This window comes from Oryza brachyantha, chromosome 8 (assembly GCF_000231095.2).
Source record: "Oryza brachyantha chromosome 8, ObraRS2, whole genome shotgun sequence".
NCBI classification, from domain to species: domain Eukaryota; kingdom Viridiplantae; phylum Streptophyta; class Magnoliopsida; order Poales; family Poaceae; genus Oryza; species Oryza brachyantha.
In genome coordinates this window covers 7,263,545-7,285,773 of record NC_023170.2, presented here as the reverse complement: position 1 = coordinate 7,285,773, position 22,229 = coordinate 7,263,545, and the positions used below count along the sequence as shown (strand labels likewise).

At 43.7% G+C, this 22,229-nt stretch overlaps 1 protein-coding gene and 1 long non-coding RNA gene across 2 annotated transcripts; one reads left to right on the top strand and one right to left on the bottom strand.

Annotated features, from left to right (window-relative positions):
* Positions 1-7,444: 7,444 nt before the first annotated feature.
* On the top strand, positions 7,445-9,416 carry LOC121055152. Its single transcript, XR_005812323.1, has 3 exons — positions 7,445-7,683; positions 7,834-7,950; positions 9,331-9,416. It is a non-coding gene; the product is annotated as an uncharacterized LOC121055152 (long non-coding RNA).
* LOC102716992 (putative chloride channel-like protein CLC-g) lies at positions 8,751-16,459 on the bottom strand. The gene is made up of 6 exons (XM_015840455.2): positions 16,255-16,459; positions 15,580-15,780; positions 15,182-15,359; positions 10,560-11,101; positions 9,341-10,484; positions 8,751-9,133 (listed from the first exon to the last, which is right to left on the bottom strand). The coding sequence occupies exons 1-6, from the start codon at positions 16,413-16,415 to the stop codon at positions 8,966-8,968; spliced, it is 2,394 nt and encodes a 797-aa protein (XP_015695941.2). The 5' UTR covers positions 16,416-16,459; the 3' UTR covers positions 8,751-8,965.
* Between the last annotated feature and the right edge of the window lie 5,770 nt (positions 16,460-22,229).

Sequence of the window (22,229 nt, the reverse complement as noted above, 5' to 3'; positions counted from 1 at the left end):
TCAGATTTGGTACTGCAATGAGCTTCTTTTTTTCAGGATCTATCTACATTTACACCTCAATAGGCAACCAAGATTTTCAGATTTGCTAAGTGCGTTGTGGAACTGTCAAAATATTGCTAGCACATGGAGGTTTGTTGTTCCATACATCCTTATTATTTTTTTGGGAATCCATCATTATTATTGATGTTTATCTATTGATGTTTTATTCATGTTTATTGATAAAAAATAGAGAATGCTAAGGTATCTCTTCAGAGACCAGAAAAAATGTTGTCCTTTACTAACTGAAATGGTTTAACCTTGCTAAAATTGTTATTTTACCATCTCGAACATGCCAAGCAATTTATTCCACTAGCTAAAAAGGCATTACGATATACCATGCCTATGGTCTTCAAATTCTTATATTTTGTTTACTGTAGCATGCAGTTGCCTCCATATATATTGTTCTTATGGAAAATTGATTTCATGAACTATCAATTGTTGCCTTATCGCGACAGTGGGCCAGATTTGATTCTTCCCTACTTCCCTGCATCAAATTCCATAAAGTTGATTCAGTTTTCATCCCATTTATATTTACATATCCTTTCTTATGTTACTCACCCAGTCATCAATATGCTATAAAGCTTCTTCCACAGCGTGCCACATCATCATTTTCTATGAGCCATTGGATTGACTGCGTGATTAGCAGATCGTCAGCATCAAACAAAACCTCTCGCCGAGACCAAAGGTCTGAGCGCATGTCTTTAATCCGCTTCGTCTTCGTCTGATGCCGCAAATCCATCCATCTCTCTTGTGAAACAACTGTTGTCAAAAGAGTAAGGGTAGCCGAGCGGTTGTGTTTAATGTAAAACTTAACTCATTCCTTCAATCCTTTTAGTATACTTTCATCTAACGTCTGTGATTATACCACTAATCCCTACCATCAATGTGTCATCAATTCATCAATTGATCTAGATGTTGGCATCCTATATAGTTGGTGGCTTCAGTACTGCTCGACTTCTCACCCTCTACTCATCGCATCTGCCATGGCGTCAATCATGTCCCCGAATCAGGTTTTTCCCTTCTTATATTCTTTGCTGATACTTTGTTCCTAACCTACTTGGAAGATTCTATTTTTATTACTCCAAATATCTGATTGATTTATATATGATGCAATGTTCACACATAACCACACAAGCAATATATTTTTTCTGTTGCTCTGCAACATCTTTTATGCATCGATATGTTTCTACTAGGGGTGGACAAAAAGCTCGCTCGACTCGTGACAAACTCGGCTCGTTTCATTTTTCTAACGAGCCGAGCTAGCATTTTAGCTCGTTAGAGATAACGAGCCAGCTCGAGCTGGCTCGTGAGCTGCTCGCGAGCCTAACGAGCTAGACTAAAGACACAAGATTCACCGGCGTTCATTGATTTCACCCTGGAATACATGTGTTCCGTACTTCATAGGTTCACCATGTAATTTGTTGGTTCAAACTTTAATATTTAAATACAATTTCATATGATTTGCATGTTTGAAATAAAAATGTGCTTGTATAACCTATTAAAAATTATTTAGGTTTTATGCATGGCTCACGAGCCTAACGAGCCAGCTCGAGCTTTATAACAAGCCGAGCCAAGCTGGGTTTTTAGCTCGTTACAATAACGAGCCGAACCGAGCCGAGCCGAGCTGGCTCGTTATCCAGCCCTAGTTTCTACCCTAATTATATCTTCTACGTCAACCCATCCCTGGCCACTTATGCATGGTAAAGCTGCACATCCACATTGATGAGCATCCATCAATCCTGCTCCTAAAATTGTTGTTTGCACAAGCCATGGTGAGCTTTCGGATGATCCCTATGTCCTAATGACCGCAAGTTAATTAATAGTAAAACCTTGACTTTTTCAACCTTCAGTCCCTAACAGTGTACATGTATTATTAGTTATGCCGATTTTCACGTATTATTGGTTATGCCAATTTTTTTAGGTGAGAAATGCACCCAAATTAACGTTGGATAGATTTTGGTACGCAGTTTTCATACATGTGTACTTGCAGGTACAGATCTAAGCAGCACAAAACTAATGATACATCTGAACTTGCAACCTTGGTCTCTAATAATGGATATCTCAAGCCTTGGTTATATTTTGGATGATAATCTTTGTCCCCCCCCCCACCTACATCTAAACTTTCAAAAATATCCCAAATTTAAAACTTTATCTGAATACTTTGATTAACCCCATGAAACTTGGTGATTCCCTCTAGAGTGAAATGAGGTGATAAATTTAGTTTTATGATCTTGATCAATCATCAGGTAACCTTTTCTGTAGCAGCCATGCTGAAAAACTTATAAAATTGGGTGCCCAAATAAATCTAATATCATTTGCAAAGCCAAGATTTAGATATGAACATTTTTATACTGTGATATTCCATCTAACTTATACTAACTTCTTTTTATATAGTTTGATATTCCATCTAATTCATTCAATCTCTATACGCATTTGATATTACACGGTTTGTACTACTATATTTGAGGTAGATTGAACGCCTAGAAAGTGGGCCTTTTAGGTGCCGTAAATCCTTTCAATTTTCAAGCAATTAAATGGTGTTTATGATTTGGATGTCAAGTATTCAACCTGTAAACATCCCCATTCGAAAACACTTATCATTTAAGGTATGCATCAATTCATGGAGAATGCAATTTGATAAATCAATATTTTTGTTGGATTTGGTTTCATTCATTCAAAATGTTGACAGGCAATTGGATATTTCATCTTTAGCACCCCTCCCCTTCACCTGCAGAGAATATCTAGCCTTTTGTTTTCTTATTTGGAAATTTTCACTTGCTGTTAAAAAATTTAAATATAGCCATACATATTATAAGATAGATTCTTAACCAATTGTAAGTCTTGTAGTGGAACTAGCCTACCTAGGTTTAAATTCTAGATTTAACATAGGTGATCACATTTAGCACTAATTATTCTTTCGCAAATAGTTTGTAAGTTCATATAGGTGAGTACATATGTTTACAGTGTGTTTCACAAATTTTTTTAAGGATAGCTCCATTTAACACCTACAACGAATTTTTCCAAAATTTAAATCCCACCTTCTAGGTCCAACGAGAAGAACTGGGGCCATACAAACATCTAGATGTATCTATACTATTATATCCTACGGTGCACCAACTCAGTTTACTCATTTACTCATCTACTCATTGGATAGATCCAACGGACAAAATCATCATCTGTATCCATAGAACGGCTCAGATCTATTCCCCATCCTCCCACCTATTCTCCGCACGCACCTCCTCCATCTTCGCCTCTGTGACCGCGTATGTCGCCCGCCATTCACCATTCCCCCTCGGTCGTCGCCTCCGTCGGGCCGCCTCCTCTCCCGGCTGCAGCCTACGCCACCCCGCCTCGGCCGCCGCCGACCAGCCTCCGTCGCCTCCTCGGTCGCCCACGCCGGAGGACGCGTACGCCGCCTCCTCGGTCGCCCACGCCGGAGGACGCGTAGGCCGCCGCCTCGGACGTCTCCTTCGTTCGCCGCCTCCATCGCCCACGCCGGCCGCCGCCTACGCCATCCCGCCTCGGCCGCCGCCAACCAGCCTCTCCGTCGCCCACGCCGGACGCCGCGTACGACGCCGCCTCGGACATCTCCTTCGCCCACGCCTAAGCCGCCGTCTTGGCCCCCACCAGCCGTCCCCGCATCGTTCGCCACCTCCATCGCCCACACCGACACCGCCAGTAGCACACGTCCCCCGCGACGCCTCCGCCTCTCTGCGACCGACGCTGCCTTCCCTCCACCGCGCCGCACGCTCCTCGGATCTCCACCGCCGCCGACCCTCCACCACGCCGCCGCCGACCCTCCACCACGCCGCCTCCGCCCCTCACCTCCACCGAGCCGCCGCACATTTAACGCCACCTCGGCAGCCGCCTCCGTCACCACCTAAATCACTGCCTCCATCCCTGCCTCCGTCGCCTCCTCGGCCACCGCGAGGAAGCAGGTGGCTCAGTAGGAGATGGAGCGCTCCAAGTTCCTCCTCGCGCGCGCGCGGAGTAGGAGAGGCATGCCGCGACCCCCATCTCCTCGCGGGTTCTCCTTGCCCATGCCGCCTGCACTGATCTCCATCCACAAGTAGCGTGCCGACGTCCTGGTGCTTCCGCCGCATCCTCTCGCAGATACGCACACCTCTCTTTCTCATCCTTCTCTAATCTCTGCACACACCCTTATCTGTCTGCCTCAACCTCATGCTTTCTCTTCTAGATATGGAAGTTTTCCTCTTCTCATTAATTAACCTCAGTACTAATTACAGTCTGTTCCCACGAAAAATTGGTCTTCATCTGAAGCCCCATACACGTATGCGACCATGTCTGACGCTATCTGCACGCCTGTGATACCTCCGCGCACTGCATTCCTGGTTCAGGAGGTCTCCACGAGAATTGCTGCATTCTATTTCGTTTTCTTCAAGCAGCAAGTTGTGAGCTGATGGATGATTACATCTCATTTGCTTGTTTCCTTTCATGATATCACGTCGTATATGCCGTAAACATGGGTGCTAAAAACTACTGCCTCCGTTTCATAATGTAAGACTTTTCTAGTATTCACTACACGATATACCAATGAATCTAGACATATATATAAACAATATACATTGGCTAATAGATGAATGTAAGCATAGCTAAAACATCTTACATTGTGAAACAGAGAGAGTAACTAAAAACTTAGTAAAGTAGTAAATCGGATTCACACATATATGTATTCTTACCGGAATACAAAACTTTCTACATTTTCAATGTGAAATTATGCTATTCTTCTTGAAGATAAATATCAAATAGTAACCACATTATCTTTCTTTTATTTTTTTTCATATACTCTTTGGTGATATATTTGCAGCAAATGCCTCTCTTTTTTAAGACTAAACTTTAGAGGGACTAAAATGTGGACGATATTTCTTAATTTCTTTTTTCGTCCAGGTTTTAGGTCAATTTTTCCAATATCTGCTAATCATGGCCAAAGACTGGATAATCTCTGCCTTGTTAGTGGTGTTGTTGTAGCTATTTTTGCCAAGTAATTTGAAACAAAGGGAGTAATTTATTTTTATATTCTGCAGCTATACGTAGTTTCACATTTAGTTTAACAGAGAGGATAACTTTGTTTACAAATATGTAGTCATGGGATTATTGTTCAATTTTACTAAATTTTAGTTTTGGAGATGTGGGTTACATCAGCCTCAATTGTTTCCACTGGCCTTAATTTTCAGTAGTTCTGACTGGTTACTAAAGTTCCTCCAACATATTTCGTATGTCCAGTACCAGTTTACCTTCATTATTTCGTACCCTATTGTAACTGCTGAATTTCTCAATGTAGTTTTATGAATTCATGTACCACTGTCATTGGAATATTAGTGTAGATTTGTAGTCCTGTTTTTTAATGGTTGCATCGTGTAGAGAGGGTCATGATCTAGGTATGTGTAATTTATTGTATATAAGACATATGGATGGTCTATATCTAATTATCCTCTACACATGGTAAGGAAAATTTGTTTACAATCTGCTTTCATCCCTGCTTGATATTTATAGTCTAAATCTTCTTTTATATTTTCTTGTAAGTAGCATGTCAACACGGCAAACCAAATTTTGTTTTTCCCAATCTATGCTACAGTGTTACAAATTTCAACACACAGTACGAAACTAATAAATGATGGAAATAGAAGTGGAACAGGCCAACTAAAAAATAGTGGGATCCCTCTGACTCTGAGTACTATTTTGCGGTTAAAGCTTACTGGTGCAGGGGAATAAGAATGGATAGTGATTTCCTCTGTTTCATGATATCTTATTCCACCTGAATATTACCTAGGGTTAATTACCTTAATTACTGAACCACACTGTGTCATTGAAGGATCTTATTCATATCTTCATTATATTTCCTGTGGTTAACTTTCCTGGTATATTGAATAGCTTGCTCATTCCTTAATTATTGAACAGCTTGCTCATTCCTTATCTTTTTAGTGATATCAAGGAATGATCTTTTTTTTTCTTCTGATAAATAGCAAGCCTGCAAATAAGAAAATTTAATGTGTTAATTTGTTCCAGATGCAGCAGTTGTGTGCCTGTGTAAAATAGTGTTATGCATGTTTACTTTGCAATGTGCATTAACTTTACAATTTATCAACACGAAGGGGTTGTTTGATTTTAACTCGTAAAATCAAACTGTTTTCAGATTATGACTGTTCAGGCTACAACTAATACTGATAACAATTAACAAATCGTGTTTACTTGTATTTTTTTCCCAATGCACTGACATATAATTAACAGGTTGTTTCAGGTTTTCTACTCGCCCAAGAATGCTTGCCGACTGTCGCTCTCTCTTCCATCCCTGTCTCTATGACCCTGAGACAGACACTAAGTTTGTCCTCCACTGTCAGTCAACCCTGAGCTCTGCTCTTAATATATTTTAACTCAGTATCTTTAGTGCAGCTTGCCATATCCATGGACATAAGCCATGATGTTAGTAGGCTGCAATATATGCATTAGGAAGTATGTTGCCATGTGAACTTTTGGTTTGTAAATGTCTTATAAATTCATATGTTATGAATTGTCGTAGAGATGTTTAGAATGGTGCAATGAAATGACTGACAGTGAATGAATGGTATAACATATTCATAATTGATTTGCATCACTAAAAATTACCATAGCGTTAGCACGGGCATATAACTAGTATAAAAAAAGCAGTATTTGGTTGAGGATTTTCATCCGTCTGTGCTCACGCCAGCTGCAGCAATATCTTTGTTCTTTTCTTCCTCCTGTACGACAAAGCCTTGGGTCAGTCCTGGGCCGCAACTCCAGCAGCGTGCGTGGGCCGCAACTTCAGCAACGTCATCCTGGGCCGCATCGTCCTGAGCAGCCCGGAAAGAAGGGGAGGCTGGGCGCGCGGGCTGTCGGCTGGGGCCCAAAAACGGGTCGTGTCGCCTTGCGGCGATCGAATGAATTTTTTGAATTTTAAATTTTATTTATTAAATATTTTATAAATTTAATTTTACGTTTCAAAAATTCACATAACTAACCTCCTGCCGCCCTCTACGAGCGGAATGCCGACGTGGCAAACGGCCACCCGGCTCGGATGGATGGCCGTGCTAGGAAATTTTACATTTAGCCCCTTTCTGCCCTCTGTAAGGATGGAAAGGGACTAAATGTAAAATATCCATGTGTGTCCTAGGAACTTTTCATGATCAAATTGTAGTTTGATACATATATGTATAACATATGTAATTTCTTAATAAAAATACTTTCTTGGCTTAGTGGTCACTGTCACTCTCTTCTATCCTAAATACTAGAGGTTGAATCCTCATTGTAACATATTTTTCTTTGATTTTTGCTTGGGCATTTTTAGTTGGCAAAAATAGGAATAATTATGCTTTAGTGGGGATTCGACCTCTGGTTTTTCTAGTTAGAAGAATGCAATGATAACCACTAAGGCAAGAGAACATTTATGATCAAACTAATACATATGTTATCCATATATGGATCAAAACGTGTTTCAATTACAAAAAGTTCTCGAGGTGGCATGACAATTTTGCATTTACCCCCTTGCCGCCCTTACAGAGAGCGGAAAGGGCCTAAAAAGGCCCGATGTGCCGTTGCCGGCCATCCCTCCCGGCCGGGTGGCCGTTTCCCATGTCAGCATTCCGCTCTTTCAGAGGACGGCAGGAGGTTAGTTCTGTGAATTTTTGAAACGTAAAATTAAATTTGTAAAATATTCAATAAATAAAATTAAATATTCAAAAAATTCGCGATAGAATAGGGGACGGGAATTCCATAACGAGTAACTTTGTTCTTTTTTGTTTTTTTTTTTACGTGAAGATCACCCCGCGGTCGATTCAGCTAGCTCCGCGGCCGCGTGCGCGGGATCACGAAAAAAATATCCAATTGGTGCGTATGAGATTACGAGAGGAGTAAGAAGGAGGAGAAGAGAAGAAGGTAGTTTAATTTGCGACTGCATACTGCTGCTTTTTCTAAGTAAATATATTCAATAATGTGGCGAGATATATTGTGAGATAAATGTGCCAAGGTTAGTCCTCCTTCATTTGCCTGGACCTTTTTCCGTTCTAAATATTGACTATAGTTGTCGAGTATACATATTGTTAGCATATAATACATAAATTTTTTGATATACTAAGTACAGAAACCCATGCATATTCTCACTGCTCTCCAAAACATTCATGAATTTTGAACTTTATATGTTATGTAATGTTATATTCAGAAATTATTGTTATCTGCATTATGTTTCTGCATTATAAGCTTTGTATAACACCTTTAACATAGATCTATTGCTTGGAATTAAAAAAAACATATGCTTTATTGTACTAGGCTTCTAGCTATTTCTATTGGGTTCATTATTTTCATGGTTGCTAATGAACAAATTAGAGGCATCCCGCACTAATTTAAAAGGAAGAATTTTAAGTATTTTCTAGGAGTAGCGTTGCGTAATTACAATTCTTCAAACCATTCATTTACTTTGTTGTAACGGAGACATTTAGGCATTTAGCTATTATTCTAAATGTGAGATTCATCCATGCAATCACTCCTTACATTGCCTGTAAAACCGGGATTAAAAACTGAAATACTCGAGCACAGTGTTAATCTCATTGTTGATCCGTCATTCTCCTAAATTCTGTTGCAACGCACGGACATCTTGCTAGTGTGTATATATTCCATCCAAATAGATTCAATATGACTATATTTCGCCAGCCATGAATTAATGTACAAGGAAATTAAAGAAGAAAACAAAATTGAATGGTTGTCTTTGGCATTCATTATCACCATGTAGGTGCTTATATTATTTCACGAAATTCATAAAACAATTCAATGAGCAATCCAACATGTATGTATGTACCGTGTGTGCTCCGAATCTCCGATCCATCCACCCATCATCTCTCGGTATCCGGCCAGAATTAATGTATACAGTATAGATAGAAATATAGTCTTTCATCGGTCAGCCGCTGGTGGCGATCCAGTCGAGGAGCGACCGGAATTGCTTGGCGACGGCGCCCTTCTGCCACCGGAGCCGCTTCCACCGGCTTCCCTGCAGCGCCGGGTGCAGCCCCAGGATGTGCTCCGGCATGAAGTCGTGCCTCGTCAGGATCCCCACCACCGGCGACCTCTGCAATCACATAATCTTCAAGTATTAGGATATGACTAATGGAAGAGTGTGATTCATAGAGAAAGTTCTAAATCAACTTTAAATTTAAAACTAAAATTTTAAATATTGGTCGAAGCGAGAAGCGAAAAGATTGGGATGAAAGGAAAAAGAATTTCGGATTTGGTTTAGAAACTGGTGATTGATTTGATCATGGACAGGTGGACTTACGTCGCAGGACTTCGGCACGACGAGGAGGTGGCGCAGGCCGACCTCGCGGAAGAGGACGAGCGCCTTGGCCAGCGACATGGTCTCCACCACCGTGTACGGCGACGTGTTGGTGAAGGGGTGCAGGTCGACGTACATCTCCATCTCCTCCGGCGACAGCTCCACGTCGTCGATGGTGTCCTGCTTCCCGGACCCGCGCTTGTCGAAGTCCTGCGCCTCGAACCTCCCGGCCACGTAGTCCTTGGGGTACCGCTCCGCCGCCGGCAGGAACTCCCGCTTCTTGAGCAGCACCAGCAGGTGGGCGCGCAGCACAAGGCCGTAGAGCACCGGCGCCGGCGAGAACGGCGGCTCGTCGACCACCGGGAACGCGTGGTGCCCCGTGGTCCGGAGCGTGTGCACGACGTTGGCGACCTTCTCGACGCCGTCGAAGCTCCGCAGCGGGCCGGCCACCACGTCGCCGACGGCGAGCTGCCGCATGTAGGGCTCGGCGTGGCCGTCCAGGTGCGGGAGCCCCTTGAGCTGGAGGATGAGGTCGTAGATGCTGGAGTTGAAGGAGTCGGCGACGGTCTTGGAGATGAGCAGCACGAGCATGACGAGCGGCAGGAGGAGCAGGTTGTTGGTGAGCTCGAGGATGATGACGCACACGGACACCGTCATCCGGAGCGTGCCGCCCAGGAAGGAGGCGGAGCCGAGGATGGCGACGAGGCCGTGGTCGAGGCCGGAGTGGCCGCCGAGCAGCATGGCGACGAGGCGGCCGTAGGTGGCGCCGGTGAGGATGATGGGTACGAACAGCCCCGACGGCGCGACGACGCCGTAGCTGAGCACGCCGAGCGCGTAGGAGGCGACGAAGAAGGCGAGCATGGAGCCCGGGTGGTAGACGTCGTTGGTGCCCGTGGAGTAGAGGTTGCGGATGGCATCGTCGTTGATGTTGAGGAAGAGGCTGGCCAGGTCGTTGTAGTGCCCCGCCGGGCAGTGGAACCGCCGGAACCGATTCAGCGAGTGGCAGCTCCCATTCGGCGGCGACGGCGACGGCGGCCCGTCGGCCGGGCACGGCCGGCACGGCGCCAGCCACGGCATCCCGAACACGCAGCACGACGTCAGGATGGACATCGCCGCCGCCAGCAGCAGCTTGTGCGCGTTGCCCCTCCTGCACAACACCACCCAACAAATTTAGCAATTTCACACCAAATTTCGTGAAATTCTCACCAAATATGTATCGTACTCGTTGATCACGCTGTAGATGCGCAGCACTTTGATCATGAGGAAGTTGTAGAGGGCGCCGAGGAGAGCGCCGGCGACGCCGATGAGGACGACGATGGGGATGTCCTTGAGGTGGTAGGTCATGAGGTCGTCGAACTTGGTGCTCACGTCGTACATGATGAGGCCGCCCTTGCCGAACAGGCCGCACCTCCCCGACGAGCACAGCTCGATGAACAGCCGCAGCACCACCGCCACCACCGCCGTCGTGAAGAACGACCGCCAGATCAGCGCGCTCCGCCACCACGACGAGAGGGACTCGAGCGCGAAGAGGACGCCGCCGACGGGGGCGCGGAAGGCCGCGGTGACGCCGGCGCCGGCGCCGATGGTGACGAGGTCGCGGCGGTCGCGGTCGTTCTTGAAGTAGCGCAGCCAGCGGCAGGTGAGGCCGTACTTGCGCGAGCCGCCCTGCCCGAAGACGGCGGCGATGCACGCGCCCGTGTGCACCATCGGCCCGGCCTTGCCGACGTGGAGCGACGACGACACGGCGGTGATGTTGCCTATAATCTGCAAGGTTGAAATCGAACCAGAGATACATTATTATCCAGTTTACCTGAAAGCTTCCTATTTTGTCAGATACACACACTACGTTCATCGTTGATGTTCTCCTCTCGCTAGGTTTAATACCTGTAAGCATCCATATTATCATCGTATTTAAATTATACATGTAAATTGGATCAAATATGTGCATGTACATGGTATCCCACACATATTCCACGTTTTAAAATATAAGTGTTTTTAAGATTTGAATGTTTTACGTAAATCTTTTGCCCCCACTGACCGTCACAACCTTATCCATTTCTCATTTATTAAGGAGCAATATGGTTTTTTTTTTCTTTTTAATCTTAACCTATACTTAAAAATGCTTATATGTTTTCGGACCCAAACTAGTTGCCATTTCTTCATATAGTAATGAGGACCGTGGGCAGTAAGATAGTAACGACAAGCGCCATTCAAATCTTAATGTCCATATATATCAATATATGGTTGAGCGCATCGTCTTTAATTTGTATAGCGATAAGAAGTTTGCATCCATCGTAAAGAAATAATCTTAAATTTTTTCCCATATCCTCTTATTGTCCCTTGAAATCTTACTGCTATAGAGCAACCCATTTATACCAGCCTATAGAGCAACACTGAAAAAGGATTTTCCCATACAGTACCCGCTGAACCTGCATGCAGTACAGCTAGCAACCAGCATCGATGAGTGTTTAGGGTCTAGTGATTAGGGTTTGGCGTTTAGTGTTTATTCGCAATAAGGACCAGTTAACATAGAGAGACTGCTCATCAACGTCGGTTTTTGTTGTGAACCGGATTTAATGACTATTGTTCGGTGTCCACCTGTGAATTTCTCACTTCTTTGAGTGGCACCCACCTCTACCGACCTGTCTCCCTTTTGCACCGTCGCCACTTCTGCCATCCGTGCCATCCTAATGAGTGATAAAGGAGGCCACACGGGTGTCAGATCTAGCTAGCCTAAGGCCATGGGCCACCGGATCTAGCCCCCACACTGTATATTCTCTTGTGATGGGAAAAATGTTGAGGATATTATGGCACCCTTTTCTTAGTAAGTAGCACCCATTCTCTTTTCACATCTCCCTCTTCTTAAGATCTGATCAACTGCCACAAGCTTTGAGATTGCCAAATCTAGCCTACATGGGCTCTCCATGACAGCATTGGTGGCTCCTATTGGGACTTCGCGATTGTGTTAGCAATTGCTATTGCAGACCTAGTAGAACTCTCCTTAGAGCCGCCCGACTAGAAGCGTGCTGAGAAGGGATAGGTCTAGCATGGAAAACATGGGGATCTAGCCCGCTCACATGCTGGATCCGCATGAAGGAAGAAGAAGGTAAGCATCCCCTCACCATTCGATGGCCGGATCCTCCCTAGTGGCGAGCCTTCTCCATAGATGACGACGAGTTCGAGGACTTTATTCATGGATCCATTTCCTTGCCTTGATATTTTTGCCAAAGATCCTAATGATGTATAGCTATGCTTGTGTTGTGGGTTTACAATGTTGTCGTGAGTTTATTGAATTAATGTGTCTAGCTCGTTCTTGATCTTTGATGTGAATGGCCCTGTTCCTGATATGTGAATATTGTTGGTGCTTCTTGATTTTTTAAAAAAGAAATACCAGACGTTCCACGCGCTATATGAAGGAGCAGAGTAATCTAAACCCTCCCAGGGGAGGTTACAGAACAGAAAGGGGGAAGAGAGAAAAGGAAAGGCGGAACAGATCGCCATTGGTGGATGATCCGCTTACAGGGGGAAAGCATTCTGATCCCTTTAGGGGATGTCCCCTCATTTATTGCATGCTATTTAAATAGTCATCAAAAAATTGAAAAAAATTATAACAATAGATCAATATAAGATATATCACTACACAGACATGCAACTTTAAATATGATTTCTATAATTCATAACAAAAATAACAAATTGAACTCCGAATAATATACATATACTCACAGTCATATTTGTTATTTTTTCTATGGATTATAGAAGTCATATTTGAACTTGTATGTTTGTGTAGTGATATATCTTATATTAATCTATCTTCATAATTTTTTTTAAATTTTTTTATGACTATTTGGATAGAATGCAATAAACGAGGGGATATCCACTCGAGGGTTTAAAATCCACTCCCGCTTAAAGTGTCTGAGGACAATAATCTCCTAAAACAATGGGGTGCTTCTTGATTTTGTTCATTGGAAATGGAATGGAAATGGGGATCTTTAGCGGGTACGATGTGGATCCGGCGCGCGGGGGACACATCCATGCCGCACAAAGAAACGATAGAATTCCAGTGCTGGTTTGGACCCTGCCAGCAATAGGCTTTCCGAATTGGCACTAATGGGATCTTCTGTACTACTAGTGTATTTTGATTAACGGACGATCCACCAAAGGAGAATGATATATAGCACACAGATTGCATGGCAGAATTTCTAATATCTGCAACGTGTGTTAAAATTAGACTGCCAGCAGCTATATGTAAATTTCACATTAAAACATTATTCATTAATGAGAAATCTAATTTCCTTATCTTATTTAGTACCAATAATACAGTATTTGTCAACACGTTTATGGTAAACTCTTTGATGAACAATAGGATTCAACTAAAATAATAAGATTCTGACATGTGGGGGAGATAATATTAAGACCATGTTTAGATGGCAAAAGTTTTTGATAAAGATGTCACATCGAACGTTTGACCGGATGTTGGAAGGAGTTTTTGGACACGAATGAAAAAACGAATTTCACAGCTCGGCTGAAAACCATGAGACGATTTTTTTGAGCCTAATTAAGCCATTATAGCACATGTTGGTTACTGTAGCACTTATGGCTAATCATGGACTAATTATGCTCAAAAGATTCGTCTCGAGATTTCTCACATAACTGTGTAATTAGTTTTTCATTTCATCTATGTTTAATGCTCCATTTAAATGTTGAAAAATTTGATGTGATGTTTTTGGAAAATTTTTTGGTAACTAAACAATACCTAATGCCGAGGATGCGATAGAACAGCAACACAAATAAGCAAATAATTCAACACATTTTATTTCACAGGTGGTCAGCTATCTTTAGTTTATTAGTCACCTAAACACAAGGAATTTGCATAAATATAGTCTTAGGATGAAGTAACACTTCAGTAAATCTTTGCTGTCACTTTAGTTAGCTTTATTATTTTAATTTTATGGTTCATTAAGATAAGTTTTGAATATATAATTAATTTATGTATGTTGACCTATATCTCTTTATAAAAAAATGAGGATAGAAAAGAGAAAAATCATTCACTCAACGTGCAGTTGTCGTATTTCATGATTATTTGAATTTTCAAAGGTTCTAGGGAAAACAAGGTATAAATTATTGAGGACTTCTTATTATATAAAAAGTATTTAAGGACTTCGTAGCTTGGCAAGATGGCATCCCAATTCAATCGTAAGTTGTGCTGTTACACCTCACTTTCATGAGATAATTAGAGATATACGGGTTCTACCATCAATGATTGATCCATTTTATAACTCTCACCCCCAGTGGGAGAACAACTAGATAAAGCATAAACGGATGGCTGATGTAATGGATCCAAACAACACCAATAAAATGCCAAATCCTCAATTATTAATGATGATGCCCACGTAAAACAAAAAGCCACACGCAAAACAATTCTTTTCTGCAAGAACATGCATGCCCTCTCATCGTAAAATATTTCACAGCTTAATACTAATATGGAACGAAGAGTTAATGCCCCTTTTGCCAGTGGATATTTCAGGCACTAGTTAAGAAAAACGAAAAAAAAAAAGACAATTGACCACCCTCATCGTTCTCCTCTTCCGTATGGTTATATGCAAAAATTTAAATTTTCAGTCTTAAATTTAGAATTAATTTTAGAGTTTTTCATTATAATTTTATTTTTTTTAATTACTAAAGAACATATATACAAATTTTATTTATAAACTATTTTTTGTTTACAAATTTGTTATTTGATTTTTTTTTAAAAAAAATCAAAAGATAGCCTTGACACAACAGTTGGGGAGGGCCTCATCGCCTCGTGTGCTCATCTCTGCTGAGCTGTAGAGGATAGGAACGCACCTTGACAGCGAGGGTCCTCAGCGAGAAGATGTTGGGCGCGTCGACGCCGTTGAGGTAGGCCTTCACCTCCGGGATCCCCGACCCGCCGGCCGCCGGCGACACGAACGCCGTGATGGACGACGCGAACAGGAGGAGCACCAGGTTGGTGCCGGCGAACAGCCAGAACGCCGCCCAGTAGCTGCGCACGAAACGAGGAGTTCGGACTTCAGACAGAACAAATGAACTTCTTCCAAAATTCAGGCTGAGATCCAACATCACTTCACACAAGATGCTCTAATGCATTAGCAGATTTGGAGACTCAATTGATCTTTGTTTAGAACAAGAACAAACAAAAAAAAGATTGATCTCCTCGCCAAAAAGAATTAATGATCTTAATGCAGAGTATGAGCATAATGCACCTGCTGGACTCCATGAGGGAGGACACGGCGGTGTGCTTGAGGCCGGCGACATTCTCGACGGCCAGGTTGATGACGAAGCCGACGATGCCGGTGATGATGCCGATGGCGAAGCAGAAGGTCCACTTGAGCACAACGTACCGTACTTGGTCGGCTTTGGCTCTCGACCTCCAGTTCTGGTCGAACAGGTCATTCTCTATTATCCTGTAACCCCAAATCAAATCCAGAAACAAAAGAATTAGCGTTGTTTTTCACGACGAACAAATCAGAGAGCTGTATAAATTAGCACAGATTAAAGATAACTTTAGCATTGCAATTTGAGCAAGAAGCGCGGCAGGTAGACGAAAATGCCAAGTGGGGGCAAGTAAGAGACAAGAATCTCTGACAAGGCAATGGTTGCCAGGAACATGACATGTAGTTCAGAGGAATACTGAATCAAGAAACAATTGCAGCTGGATCGTCGAAGCAAACGAGACAGGACATTTGAAATAAAATTCAGATGCCATCAGCAAGAAGCAAGCAGGCATGCTAAGCTAGCTCTCGAGAGGACACAATTGGATCAAGAAACATTTGATTCTGACACTGAAACATGACCGATTTGGGGAGAACCCAGCAAGGACCGGATCCGGAGTCCCTGACGAGAACGAACCGAAGGGGAAAAAGAGCAGGTTTGCGTACTCGTAGTCGAGGCTCTCGATGGGGCAGGGGTTGGAGCCGACCATGGCGACCTGGGAGGTGTTGTTGGTGGCGCTGCGGTGGAGCAGCGCCCTGTTGAGGGACGGGCGGTGCTCGTCGTCCTCCATGAGGAGGTCCTCCTCCCGTGGAGCCGTGGACGCCATGGGAGTATGGGACTGAGCTTGCAGCAGAGGAGGGAGACGACGGGGGGAGCAGAGCAGATCAGCGTCCAAGTAAATAGACCCGTTTCAGTTGGTTGGGTGGGCCTGGTCCATAGACCAAGATGTGGAATTATTGCAGTATTTTTTTTAACGTGGCAAATATCCTTATCAATCATAGCATTGTTTTATCAACAAATATGTCGTGCCAAACACATGGCAGAAAAAAAATGATTATTTCCTTTTGCTGTATTGACCAAAGACTAATTTGTGCTCGTCGTGATGGATCAACAAAGAGTTTCATACTTTCATGCGCTTTCCTTCATTAGTTTTAGAGCAAACATTTCAATTTGTGCCTGGTTTTTCGTATACTTTCATCCTATGCACTATGTTTTAATTTGCACTATGTTGTGTTGTGCCATATGATCGAATGAAAATGTTGTAAAATATGGATAGAACTTATGAAACTTGTTGTATTTTGACCAAGTTTTACAATGTTTTATTCAAAATTTATGAAATCATTAATTTTTCACTGGTTGGATTATGCATGTTGGTATTAAATGAGACTTATTTTTATTACAGTTTGGCGCAAAGTGAAGGTATATGTCAAACCTTGTGTAAACTGAAACGTGTGTTTTCCCAGTGCAAAATGCAATTTACACTTTTTAGTTTGATGATAACGAATGATGTACCATTAATATTAAATATGTATTGATAAATATAAAATTAATAAAATAGATTAGTGGTAACTGCCCTTTCCTGTTCGGTTGACAGCTTGGGGCCATATTCAGATTTAAATGTGCAATTTAGAAATAAAATTTGAAATCTTAGAGAATATATGTTTTCTTGTAATATCATCGGTATATATTATACTCTGCCATAAAAGAAGAGATGCACATTGAATGAAAAAAGAGAGTAATGCATGTTGTTTATTGCCTAGCTTGTGGCTTATCAAGTTGACATTGTTCAATACCGCACAATTGGATACTATAGATATCCCATTAATATATTATTTGTATAATGGGAAACAAGTCCCCACAGTCCTGACCTAAGGAGGTACGCACGTATCCCTAAGGCCCCGGAGTGCCTAGGTGTCATGCATAGAAATTCCTCACACGAATTTCTGAATCTTATTATGTATTAAAATCTCCGTCCAGGACCAACTGGGGTACACAAATAGACAAATTTACATCACCATCATTCTTAGAAACAACAATAAATAGAATTAAAGTCTAACGACATGCATCGAAAAAAAAATAACGGCATCGGGCTTCAATGCAGCTTTGCTCCACATCATAGGCAACACCTTGATGGCGGACAACTTCAATCCTGAGAGTCGCCTCCATCTGAACCACACTCTACCTCTGAAGTGGGAAATTAACGCAATGCTAAGTACAACCACATACTCAACAAGCGGCATAGACAAGGGGTAATAAATGAATGCAAAAGGATCTCAAGGATAGGCTAGGGTTAGTTGCACAAAGTAGCAATTAAATAAAAACCGAGATTTAAATAAATAACAAGAATGAATAATAAGTAAGTAAAGCATTTGGTAAAGTATCTCAACACTATTTAGCGTTGCACCACGTTGCAACATGCCCAACCACTACTCAACGTTACATCACGTTGCAGTAGTCCCAACCCGGTGCCAGTTTACTCAGGTCACTAAGGTTCGATTAATCACAGTGAATCTGACAGTTCGCCCGTGACCGTGGGCACAGCTGTTCGAATAGATTTACTCTGATCAGAGATATATTACTGTACCTAGAAGATACGTTCCACTACACTTGAACATGCGCCGACATGCTACCATGTCACACCAAAAATGAAACTATGATAGGACCCGTTGCATAAGAATCCCTATTCAATTGCACCACACTTCTGGTTTCACTCCCTCCTTTACACCAAGTCGGACAGTCCCCTCTTATGCTTAGGTGGATCCGAAAGCAACAGAGGCCATCGTGTACCATGACTCCCATCCACACTCCATCATGTCCACCCTTGCCTGAGTATGTCAAATAGTTCGAAGTTATGCTTTAAATCCCACCTTGCCCATTCTGGCTTGTGGTTAGCACTAAATTACTTCCAGGGTTTCTTGCGAACCGGTCCTTATTTGTCATGGGTGCGACTCTCAAAACCATACACCCACAACCCACCATTAGCGGTATTTTAGTTGGATTTAACCCTAACCAGGCATTGAATCATTAACAGCTAATCAAGTCTAGCAATGATTAAGGGCTCCCATGTGCTACTTGTTCTAAGCAGGCTAAGCATGGCCTATGACTAACTCTAATTCAATTTCCCCTAGGTATAACATGAATAAACAAATGGATAAACAACGACATAATAATAGGCTAAATCCGGAAAATAAAATAATATAAATACAATAAATACTTTAAATATAACAATGCATGTTTGAATAAATAAAGCGAGAATTTGTACAATAAATGGGATCACTATGGTCAAGATGAGTGCCACTTGCCTTGCTTAGCCCCTAGAGGTACCTTTGCGACAATCTCGAAGTAGACCGGCGTTTCGATTGGCTCCGAATCTAAGCGACTAAGCACAAACATAAATAAATAGGCTCAAACTTTAATGAAACAACAAAAGAGACTATTTTAATGGATTATTTGTATTTTTATGTATTTAATGAAATTTTAGTGGACTAAACGGAGTCTAGATGAATTAGTTATGAATTTTACAAGTTTTATGTGTTTTTAAACTAAATAGGAAAACCTTAAACGATTTATTGCGCAATTAATGAGACCACTGACGTCAGCCCGAGGGGAGAGAGGTGGCTCCGACAGGTGGGCCCCACCTATCGGTGAGAGGGGAGGGAATAGGGGCTGACAAGCAAGCCCGACCGAGAGGGGAGAGGTGGCCGGCTGGCGGGTTGGTCAGTGGGGGAAAATAGACGAGGGGAGGAGATGGTGGTCGCGGCGGCGACGGCGGCGCCATGAGCGGGCAATGGCGCAGGGCACACCCGAGAGGGGGCGGTGTCCATGGGCTGGCGCTCGAGCATTGGCGACATGCGGCTTGGCGATGGCGAGATGAGGACGACAGTGGCGGGAGGGTGCACACCTGTGGCGGTGACGCGTTGGCGATGAGGCAGCACACGGGGTGATGGCCGACGGCGCACGAGACCGGCGACGGATAGTAGGTTCGATGATGGCGAGGTGGGCGGTAGCGGCTCAGGTGTGGTGGAAAAACCGGTGCCGTGGTGAGGGGGAGGGGTTAAATAAGTGGGGATTTACCGGTATTTGGAATGGGGGAGAGAGAGGGAAGGAAAGTGGAATCCAGGGTGGATTTGGGTGCCATTGGCGGTGGCTGCCGGTGGGGATGACGGTGGCGTTCGGGGTTGAGTTGGGCAGGGAGAGGGGAGGGACTGATGGGTGGGACCCACCTGTTAGTGGGAGGGTGCAAGCCAGGCCAGTGGGCCAGTGCGGGGAAGGAGAGGAGGAGCGCGTGCAGGAGGAGAGGAGAGGAGGTCGGCCACGACCACGCGGCTGGGCTGGCTTGGGGAGGAGAGGAGATGGAGGGAGAAAAATGGGATGCCACCTAAATTGGAAAAAAAAGAAAAAGGAGGGAAACAGGAGAAAAGAGGGAAAAATTCGGTTTGCTAATTTTTAAATTAATTTTTGGGGCAAGTTTTATAATTTGAAATTCAACTTTAAATCCAGTTAATGATTTCACTGTTCCCAAGATATTTTAGAATATTACAGCGAACTTCGATTTAATTAAATTAATTCTTTCGAGGGGATTTTTCCTGAGTTAATTTGGCCAATTATTATTTAATAATTTCTTTTGTTGATTTTGGCTTGGAATAGAGACTTGGGGCGTGACACCGGGCTGGCCAAGGAAACTTGGAAAATTTCCCTAGGGGACTACGCGGTGGCCAAACTAGACCAGTTGTACTTGGGGTAACCGCTAGTCAAAAGGTTTTTGGCTACAACCCTAGGCTTGAGCAACGGTTGGAAGAACTTGGAGTGCAAGCCAACTCTCAACTACCCACCAACTACATTCAATGCGGTAGGCAGGGAACAATGGGCGACATGCGCCCACGAAGATGCCTTGGCATAAGTGCAACACAAATAAGACCTCCTTCTCATGGCTTCGTGTCATCCTCCTCCTTAGTCTTGTCGCACCATGGTTTCCTTGTGGCAGAGCATGTCGAGGGCCTCTTGCTCCATGCCAACCCTCTTGAGCGCCCACTCATTCATAATACGAGAGATGTTCACGCAGGCTTCGAAAAGATTGCGGACCTCCTCCAGTAGTCTGTGCTCCTCGATGAGAGTTTGGCGTCTGAGCCCAGTTCATCATGCTTGACAGTGGCGGTGCCCTAACGCTAGGCCAGATCAGTTGCCACTAGCTCCAATGCATTAGGTTAACAAACATAGGGTTGCCTCGGTCTATGCCCTGAGGAATGCTCTTTCATGGCCCATGATCAAGGCAAGGTCAATGACCCTAGGCCATACAGCTCTAGTCACCGAGGCTTGTGCCTTGATGTTTGTTGTGGCCTGCATGGCCATGGCCGTGGACATCGCCTAGGCATCCGTCTTTACTATTGCCTTCATCTCCTAGATGTTGGCCTAGATAAATAGTGAGTCCACCTCACATTCAAGTGAGGCTATCTCAACATAACATCCAATGTGGATGATCCTACTGAGGGCCCATGTGGTGTTGTGCATTGCCGGGGTATCAAGCTGATTCCTCAGGTGATATGAGCACTTTGGGCTGCTTCATCTTGTTGGAAATAGGAGAATGAAAGAGTCAATCGAGTAAGAAAACTTACCCGACCTTATGCCCTTTGAAGTCCCTATGGGACTTGCTGCCCCTACGGCCTTGAAGCATGGCCTTAGGGGCCCCACAACATCACCCATAGTTTTGGTCCTCTTCTTGGGAGGGGACGGTTCATCGGGCGAGGATGGCCTCCAAAGATCCGAGTAGTAGGTGAAACCCTCACTATTTTCGAAGAGCTATCCCTTAGCCTGTTGCAGTGCGTACCAACTCTCTAGTGCCAATGCTCCCCTTGGCATCGGGCATCAGGATGCGTATGAGGGGGAGAGATTGGTTGTTTCCCCTTCCCCTTTGTTTCTAGCACCATGTGCCTTGCTGGATCTACCGCTAGCGAATCTAGGTCAGGACAGCATCGTACCATTGTCGTTCTCGTCTAGAACATGAATAACGTGTGGGATCAAGCAATCTCTCCTCAATAATAACTTAGGCATCGAAGTAGGGGAATCTAGAGATGGTCTGTTGGCGTAGCATAGCGCCTTCGTGGCCTCTAGGAGAACCAAGAAGGTATCATCATCACAGGGCACCAACATCTAGACACATGTATGCATCGCCCCCTCTAAATGTTGCCTAGCTGCACGATGTGATTCTAAGTTATGTTGTTTGGACATGTAAACTTCTAGGCCCTAGGGGCATGGATGTAGGGGAATGACGCACACAAGCCATGAGGTTGTCAACCATTGTTGTTGAATAGTAGCCCTTTCACATGCAACTCATCTACGTGTGCGAACATTGGTCCATCATGGCGTCTGCACGTCGGGGCTTCTTCCCAACCATCCCGTGCATTTGCCGTGCCTAGGCGGTTCTTGGGTGTCACCTTGATGTACAACCATTTATTGTGTTAGTCCTCCCATTTGCTATGCATGTAGTGTGCAATGTAGGGTGGAGAGCTTTGGTCTGTCATAAAGCCATATCACCATGACACCTCGAGCTCATTTGTGCCCTACCTCTTGGTCCGCCATGACCAAAGCACACAGAACTAGCATAAAAGATTGACATATGACATAATATCGACAAACATCTCAC